Source organism: Neomonachus schauinslandi, chromosome 3, assembly GCF_002201575.2.
Source record: "Neomonachus schauinslandi chromosome 3, ASM220157v2, whole genome shotgun sequence".
NCBI classification, from domain to species: domain Eukaryota; kingdom Metazoa; phylum Chordata; class Mammalia; order Carnivora; family Phocidae; genus Neomonachus; species Neomonachus schauinslandi.
Window position 1 is genome coordinate 100,659,355 of NC_058405.1, and position 9,705 is coordinate 100,669,059.

A 9,705-nucleotide genomic window follows, 5' to 3' on the forward strand; every position below is an offset into this window, starting at 1 on the left:
GTTACAGCAAGTGCTCTTACGTTTATTTTACAACGGGAACAGGAAATTCAGGAAACAGCCCAAGATCACACACCTAACTTAGAGAATCCACTATACAATGCTGTGTTTTCTATGTACAAATGTCAGTCAAGACTGAGACGGGTCATCTAAAACTAATGATGTAATGTATGGGGATTAACATAAGAATAAAAAAAAAAAAAAAGACTGAGACGGGTAATTTAGTACCATTAGCTCTACACCCCCTGCCTTAGGGGTAAGTAGAAACGATTTAAAAGATGGCCATAATTATAGTTTTGTGGGTTTGAATGGTTTCACAAAAATCCCATTCATTTCTTATGTCGTATTTGGGTCTTCAGTACTTTTCGCCCACCATCTTGGTAACAGGGATTATTAATTCTATACCTTTTCCATTCTAGTTGTTGGGAAAGTCTTGGAAATTACTGAACTACCAGATGGAATAACTCGCATGGAAGCCGAGAAGCTTTTTGGGGAACTCTTTAAAATTGGCGCCAAGATCCGGTGGCTCCGGGACCCTCAATCCCAGCCCCAGCTGCGTCGTCACCCCCTCTGCTGTGGCAGCGGGGACAACACCGTCAATCCTGAACGCTCTAAACCCAGTGACTTGGCCTCCACATATACAGTCTTAGCCACATTCCCCTCCATTTCAGCTGCACAGAATGCATTGAAGAAACAAATTAACTCAGTTAACAAGTTTAAGCTGAGAACGAGCAAGAAGCACTATGACTTTCACATTCTGGAAAGGGCAAGTTCTCAGTAACAGAGCCACCTTGGACCCTTGGCCTTTATGATTCCCCTGTCCTCACCCATCTTTAATTGGCTTGGTATTTGGAGCTTCTGTTAACATGATAGAGACTCCTAGGACGTGTGGTCATGGCGTTATAGCTTTGAAGACAGGCCAGTGATCCAGCAAAGGGGGAAAATTACACATTTCACCCCAAATGACTGTAGGAATCCACATCGGAATGATAACAGAGTTAGCAGCTTTTTCTGAGGAAATGCTGTCCAAATGCCTCCTAACTTTTATAGTTATTTTGTTTTATATTTCTGAATTCTTGTATCAGATCCAAAGCTCTATTGTACAGCAAAGTCTTCTTCAAAATGATCACAACCAGTTGCAGCCTGTGTTTCTTTTTTGCAGCCAGCACAATGTGAGCCAACATAGAATCTGGGGGGAAAAGAATGCAGGAGTGGAAGAACCAAGTCAAAGCCATGTACTATCTTTTGGGAGGGCTGGAGGGTACCTAAGGAGAGCCCACAAATAGAAGATTATTCTTCCCCTATATCTCTAAACATAGAAACAATTTTCAGAAAACGCAGAGCTCTCTCATAAGGTGTTTTTCTTATTCATTTAGGTAGTATGAACATTAGGTGTAAAGTAAATTATGTTCTTAACACTTCTTAATCAAACCACTTAGATTCAAAGGGGAATAGGAATCATTTTAGGCAATAAAATACTTCCACTTTTTTTTTTTTAAGTGTCCCTCTGATAACTAAATGCCACTTATTTGCATTCCCCTCCTTGTGGATTTTTTTGTCACCTAAGGAAATGCATTTGATGAGTGCTGGAAACTTCTTAAGTGGTTTATAATTTGTTTTCATTGTTTGCAGCGGATCACTGGACATCAAAGATTCATTGCACTTATGAACAAGGAACTTTTTTTCAATTTCTGTGTAATTTGCAAGGCTGTACAATGTGTGCTGATGCAAGCCTTTTTCAGTTCAAGAGAATAAATGTTTACAAATATAGACCCATTTTGTCTTTTGTAAATTAAAAACACCTTTTTAAATGAGTATCAGTATTGAAGACTTAACCCGTCTTGAAGATTTCAATTTTAAATTTACAAAAGATGGTAGACAGTAAAACCACTAGTTTTACGAAAGTCCTACAAAACATCGCTTTCTCTGCGGGAGTGATTGCTGTGGGTATGATTCATGTCATTTTGTTCTATCATAAAGTTAATACCCATTAATTAAAGACGGTTTTGAGTATGAATATACTTAAAGTCAGACAACTGAAAATAGAACATTATGTTTGTTTGGACAAAGAATCCGTGGTTTTAGCTAATATATTGAGCACCCCATTGTCCAGTTTAGCTCAAGTGCTTTATAGAAAGCTTTTTCCATTTGTTAGCCAAGCACAAACTCGTTGTGAAACCCAAAGGTGGGAGTGTCTGCCATCTGCAACTTGCCTGGAGCCTGGTTTGCTTCCAACCCAGACTACAGGTTTACTTTGCAACTCAAGATCAACAGGTGTTACCAGACTCTGGCGCAGATGCTCACTCACTCTAAAGCTTTTGCAAAGTCCCACTTGGTCTCAGGGAATCCCAGGCCTCCCCGCAAGCTGGTACATCCTAATGTTGAATATTTTACTCCTGGGAGAAGTTGGAGCATGCCTTAGATTAAGGAGCCATGCACAGAGGAAGAAGTAAGAATGAGCACTGTGAAAGTGCCTCACTTCCAAGGCCAGCTGAATTTTTATTAGTTTTGACTGGAGAGAGTCAAAGGAGAGGATACACAGTTAGGGCCAGCACTGCAGCAAGAATTATTACTCAGTCATATATGGGGGATGGAGACCAAAAACCACAACCTTTTGGTTTATTTCAATTCTATGAACATTTAACTCCTGCAATAGGATTCCTGGTAAACCTAAGTGGTTTGTTTTTTTTTTTTTCATTGAGATATAATTGACATACAACATTATATTAGTTTCAGGTATACAACATAATGATTTGATATTTGTATGTGTTGCAAAATGATCACCACAATGTCTAACTAACATCCATCACTTCATATAGTTACCAATTTTTTTATGTGATGAGAACTTTTTTTGAGAGAGAGAGCCCACGCATGTGGTTGGGGGGGTTGTGGCGCAGAGGGAGAAAGAGAATCTTAAGCAGGCTCCACACCCAGAGCAGAGCCCATCACAGGACTAAGTCTCACAACCCTGAGATCATGACCTGAGCCCAAATCAAGAGCTGCTTGACTGACCGAGCCACCCAGATGCCCCTTACGTATGATGAGAACTTTTAAAACATACTCTCTTTAGCAACTTTCAAATATACAATACAGTATTATTAACTATAGTCACCATGCTATACATTAAAACCTGTTTTTTCTTTCAACACTTGGTATACCCTGCCCAGAGAAAATAGGTCAGAAACCAGAGCAAAGCTGTTGTGAAATCAGGTCTTAGCCGCCCCACCACCACCACTGCAATTCCCTGACAATCACATGGGAATATTGCCAACCCCCCACATACAAAAGTATGCATACATTCCCTAGACTATATTCCCCTGTTCTTTTTGATCTTCTAGAATCTGATTTCACCTACAGAAAAATGGTGGGAGGAAGAAGCACACATAGGAAGCTTTTAAGATGTGATTTGGCCCAGACTTCAAACCTTCTAAAGACAACTTCAGATGTCCCACAGCGTTGGCTGTGGATTCTCCCAGAGGACTGGCTGTATTTAGGGACAGATACTACTTTTGCCAATAAAACAGGCCATTCTTACCTATGCCAATAATAGCTCCAGCAGCCCCTTCTTTGGGAACGATAGAGGTCACTTTATAAATTTTGGTCCACTTCTGCTACTTTATGTATTAGAAAGCTGAGAATACAGCTTAATATTTTTGAGCCCTTGGTCCATGAAGAACACGAATATATTGGGTATGTGTTTGTGAATCTAGAGCACAAAGTATTTGCCATGGTGCCAGCAGTAATCAGTAATTAGCTTGCCATCCGAACTGACAGAATAGGTGTCTGAACCCTCAACCAAGCTAGCCATTGTTGTTCTGATCCCACCGGGAGGGACCTGCAGCTTGGGAATAGTATGGAAACACAGGTCTCAGTGAACCCACATTGCCTGAGTGGCTTGAGAAGAGTCAAAGCCAGCCTCAGGCAGCAGCAAAAGTTGGGTTCTCCACATGTCATCAGCAACAGAAAAAATGCAAGTTTAAGACTTCAGCAGAGGCCAGCCACAGGGCCTTTGTGAAGGCGGCCAGAGCCCCTCTCCCAGTATACTCCCTGCCCACATAATGAAATACAGTATGTCTAGTCCTCAAAAGCAGAGAGCACAGACTCCCATCTCCTGCTAGGGTCCAGTATGGCAGTAGCATCAAGGGGCTCTATGCATGCTGGTATGATTCAAATCTAGCCCCACATTGCTTGGAATTCTAGAAGTCTTATGAGTTGATGCTAAAAACCAGAGCTCACATGAACACATGCAGCCTATATGTAGCCCTTCACCAGTCTAGAGACAGGCAGGTATGGTTGCCCTTTAATCTAGCCCATGCCTACATATGCTCAGGCTGCATATTGCATATCAGTTCTTTTCCCCTTTAGTGTCTATACTTGGAATCATTTTGGTTTGATTTCACCAGCATAAGAATATTGGAAATGTATAATGAAAAGACGGTAGGAATTTCTGAATCAGAAAACAGAAGTTGGTTCTTTGCAAAGGGAGGGGGAAGCACTGAAATAGATAAATCATTAGCTACATAATCTTCCCAATACCCCTCAAAAAATCCCAGACTGTTTCAGTTATCTCTTGCTGTTTAACAAACCACCCAGAATTGAGTGCTTTAAAACAACAATCCTATGGGTCAGGAATTGGGGGAGCCTCAAAAAGGGTGGCTTTGCTCCTCTCTACCTGAAATTAGCTGCCCTCAGCTCAGGATGGGCTGGGCTGGAAGTTCCAAAATGGTCTCGTTCACATCTGAGGTCCAGGGGCTGACTCCCCACTATGATACCTCAGTTTTCTACGTGGACACTCTCTTCTTGAGGTCTTGGAGCCAGCCCACAACAGAGGAAATAAAATCCACCTCTTGATGAGAGAGGGGGCCAAAAGGCGTGTAGGATGAAAGATGTGGCAGCAACCAATTTTGGAAACAATTTACCACAAACACAAACAGACAAAATAGACAAAAAAAAAGTCCCATTGACTCTGCCTCCCAACCAATTCCTGAAGCTGACCACTTCATTTCCATTACCCCCACCCAATCCAAGCTATCAACATCTGGTGTTTGAACTACTGAAACAACCTTCCTAACCAGTCTCCCAGCTTGCACTCTTGCTCCCATGTCCTCACATTCCCAGAATGACCTAAAATATAATTCCCCTGCCAAAATCCTTCAATGGCTTTCTAGTATTAAATAGCAAATGTTTATCTTGGCTTACAGAACTCTACTACATGATCTAGCCCTGTCTAGTCTCTGATCTTACCTCATACCAGGGTATCTGTACTTGCTGTTCCCTCTACCTGGAATGCTCTTCCCATGAACTCTGCCAAGCCAACTCCTTTATCTCTCATATAGGTGTCCCCAGCAGAGAGATCTTTATTAGCCAACCGTTCACAACCTTCTATATCATTTTATCTCAATTTTCTGCGTATTATTTACCACTATTAGGTCTTTTCTTTGTTTTCTGTCTACCACTAGAATATAAATTCCATGAGATCAGAGATCTTGCCTGTCTTGCTTGTGGCTTTATTCCCAAGCACCTGTTAGTTGTTCAACAAATATTTGTTGACTGCTTCATGACAAAGAGAGGACCAGAAGAACCCTAGCTTCCAGCCATGGTCATTTTGCTGGTCTTGAGCTCTCCTACTAAGTGATGTCAGGAGATGGCAGGGAGCTGGAGTAGAAGGATGATTCACATACCGTGCTCTGGCTGTCTTGGCACTTAGTTCAGTTCCTTAATGACTGGAGCTACAGCAGTGCTGCTTGGTCACAAGAGAAAGTGGAACAAAATATGCATATAAATCCCCTGGGTAATTTTTCCCCTGGGTAATCTTTTAAATTGCAGATCCTCATTCAGTAGGTCCGGGATAGGGCTTAAGAGTCCCACATTTCTACCAAACTTCAAGTCGATGATGCTGCTGGTACTCAGACCACACCTGGAGTAAGCACTAAGGCATCCCTATTTTCAGAGAAATAACTCCAAGCACATAGCTAGAACTGGGACTTGCCTGGACGTCCTGAGAGGAAGAGGTTATTATTATTCCAGGTGAGGAGAAAATTCCTATGAGTAGTTGAAAATCATGCAGCTCTGACACATCATTAGCGTCATTAACCCCACATGTAAACAGAAGAAACAAGCATCTTCAACTAACATGGATGAAAGCCAATAAAGTATTCATTTTATACTTTGGCCCCCACAGTATCACATCAGTACAAATATCTATGAGTTATTCCTCTTTAATTGTGGTCTACATTATCCTATATTCCACTGTCACCAAAACATCACTCTTGGTGGAGGACATCTGTCAAATTTGGACACCTTTTAAATATCCTTTATATTTCTATATTTGGGGAAAGTCCCATATTACAAGTCCTTCTTCCCCAAAAGAGTGGCCAGGATGACTCAATTCCTAGCTTCCCTTTTGCTCAGAAGACCAAGGCTGTGATAGGGCTTGTGATCTGAGTCTCCACCAGCCACATTTACATCCAGGAGAATGGGATTAGGAAGAGAACAAAGAGAGGAAGCAGGCATTGCACAGAATTCCTTGTAGTTGTATTGTTTCTGTGTATCTATACTACATACCTGATCTCATTTCATTCTTAAAATAATCCATGGAGGTCAGTATGACTAGCTACATTTTATCGAAGCTTGGAGAGATTAAACAAGCTAATAAGTCTTTTCATCAGTTTTAAGATTTTATTCATTTGAGAGAGAGAGAATGAGAGACAGAGAGCTCCAGAGACTGTGCCCTAAACTCTGTATCCCTTTCTTAATTGTATGTAACACAGTTTATTCTTTTTTTAAAAGATTTTATTTATTTATTAGCAAGAGAGCATGAACAGGGGGATGGGCAGAAGGAGAGGGAGAAGCAGACTCCCCTGCTGAGCAGGGTGCCTGATACAGGGCTCGATCCCAGGACCCTGGGATCATGACCTGAGTCGAAGGCAGACATTTAACGACTGAGCCACCCAGGCGCCCCTAACACAGTTTATTCTGTATTATGTGACTTATTTGGTTTTAAATATGTACTGCCAAGAATTGCTAGTTATCCTCCCCTTTTATTCCAACTCCTGAAGCTCTATTATCCAAAATGGTAGCTACTAGACACATGTGGCTAGTAAATGAATTACATTTAAATTAAATTAAATATAAATCCAGTTTCGCAGTTGCACTAGCCAAATTTCAAATGCTCAATAGCCACATGTTGTTAGTGGCTACCGTACTGAATAGAGGAGATATAAAACATGCCCTCCATTGCAGAAAATTCTATCAGACAACACTGTCCTAAAAACCGATAACATCTCATACATCCTTGATGTCCAGTAAAATTTTATATACAGTAGACATGTTGACTAGACGAAGACTGCAAATACAGTATGGATTATACAGTGGTGCCTGGCTGGCTGAGTCAGTAGAGCATGTGACTCTTGATCTTGGGGTCATGAATTTGAACCCCATGTTGGGTGTAGAGTTGACTTTAAAAAAAAGTATGGATGGGGCACCTGGGTGGCTCAGTCGTTAAGCATCTGCCTTCAGCTCAGGTCATGATCCCAGGGTCCTGGGATCGAGCCCCTGCTCCTGCTCAGCGGGAATCCTGCTTCTCCCTCTCCCACTCCCCCTGCTTGTGTTCCCTCTCTTGCTGCCTCTGTCAAATAAATAAAATCTTAAAAAAAAAAAAGTATGGATTGTATGATTTGAGAGTATAAGCTCAAAAATATGCAGACATGCGGGGTAGAACAGTCAATGTGTCTTCTATCTTTGGTAGCATAGGAGAGCAGTGTAGTGTCTGAAGACCCCTGCCATTTCATACCTGCACAACTGCAATAGGTTCTGAGTGCTCTCTCCTCATTCCCCTCACCATCTACTCTCCACTCTGCAATCAGGGTGAACTTTTCATTTTTTTAAAATTATTTTTAAAAAAGATTTATTTGTTTATTTATTTGAGAGAGAGCATGAGCAGGAGAAAGGGAGAGGGAGAGAGAATCTCAAGCAGACTCCCTGCTCAGCGCAGAGCCTGACATGGGGCTGAATCCCACAACTCTGAGATCATGATCTGAGCTGAAGCCAAGAGTTGGATGCTTAACTAAATGAGCTACCCAGGTGCCCTGGGGTGAACTTTTTAAAACACAAATCATATCATGTCACTTTCCTGTTTAATACCTTTCAGTGACTTTCCACTGTCCAAAATCCTTAACATCACCTCCTAGGTCTTGCATGCTATGACCCTTGCCTACCAACCTCTCTAGGCTTACCTGGCACTTGCCCTCTCCCTTCCTAGGTTCTGGTCACACTGGACCTCCCTAAGCTTCACAAACATGCCAAATTGTTTTGTCTCCAGAGTTCTGTACAGTGGTAATCTTCTGCCAGAAACTGGGGTTCTTCCCCATCTATGGCAGAGATCAGTTAGTTTTTCAGCAAATTACGAGGAGGTGGATATGTCTCTCTCTTCTCCGGCACATGGCCAGATTAGGATTTCCTGCTCTCTGCACCTAGATGGCCATGTGACTGAGTTTTAGCCTACAATGTGAGCAGAAGTACATGCCTGGCCCCTAAACCTTCTGAGACATTTCTTTTGTCTTTGTTAATCAGAGTGGGGGCTAGAAGCTAGCTGTTATCAGTATCATCAGAAGGCTTGATAGAAGTGCAAAATCTCCGGTCCAACCCCACACCTACTTGAATCAGAATCTGCATTTTTAACAAAGATTTCCAGGTGATCTGCAGACATTGAAATTTGCTTGTTGGCTGCATGTGGAGGATCTAATGGAGATCTCCAGGGTGTCAAGAAAAGGAGCAGCCACTGGATGGGAAGATTCAAGAGTTCTTGACTATACGGAGCAGAGCCCCATGCACCAACTCCCCTTTATACCTCTGATTGGCATAGTCTGTGAAGTGAATGAGAAATAAGCCTTTCTTGTGTGAAGCCACTGAAATTTGAGGATTTTTTCCCCATGTAACTTACCCTCTGCCCGGAACATTTGTTCTTGCCACCTTATACCAACTTCTGGTTAATCTGTGCTCACACTTCAGATCTTACCTCAAATATCACTTCCTTCAGGTAGCCTGCTCTTCCTTTAGAGCTCCCTCTTTCAGTCCTCCAGACTAAGTCATTTCTGCCAGTATTAACCCTAATAATATCCTGTCCTTTCTCTTTGAAGCATTAATCACAATGGTAATTATATGAGTAATTGGTCAATTGGTTGCTTAATGTTTTTCTATCCATCAGCATGTAATTTTCAGAGCAGGAAAAATGACTACTCTTTTGTTTACTAATACATTCTCAGATCCTACCAGGGCCTTTCTCAACAAATATTTGTCCAGTAATCAAATGAAGAAATGATCTAGCTGAGTCAAATGCTTTGAATCCTGAAAGGCACACATTTATTTTTCTTAAGTATGGTTTTGGCAGGCAGGCAGAAATAATAGCTAGCATGTATAAAGCAGTTAATTACTATGTGCCTAGCACTTGCTCAACACTTACAAAGGTCCCTATTTTATGACAACAGCCCTAAAAGGAGAGTTTCTATTTTTATCCCAGTTTACTAGTGAGGGAACTGAAGTGAGAGAGGGGTGAAGAAATTTCCGAAGGTCACACAGTAACTGTTGGCTGTATAATTGAGCCAGGAAAGCCTGACTCCAGAGTCCATGGGCTTAATTACTTACATTACTGCCTTAAGCCTTGTTAATAGAGTGACTGCCACTTTTATTGGTCTTATTCACCTGGATCTC

The 9,705-nt window shown here is 41.7% G+C and overlaps 1 protein-coding gene across 1 annotated transcript in view; it reads left to right on the forward strand.

The window, feature by feature from the left end:
* Nucleotides 1–1,801, forward strand: part of R3HDM1 (R3H domain containing 1) — a 128,647-nt gene extending 126,846 nt beyond the window's left edge. Inside the window, 1 exon segment of the mRNA XM_044913606.1 lies at nucleotides 417–1,801. Coding sequence (XP_044769541.1) covers nucleotides 417–778 — 362 coding nt within the window. The 3' untranslated portion in view covers nucleotides 779–1,801.
* Nucleotides 1,802–9,705: the final 7,904 nt, after the last annotated feature.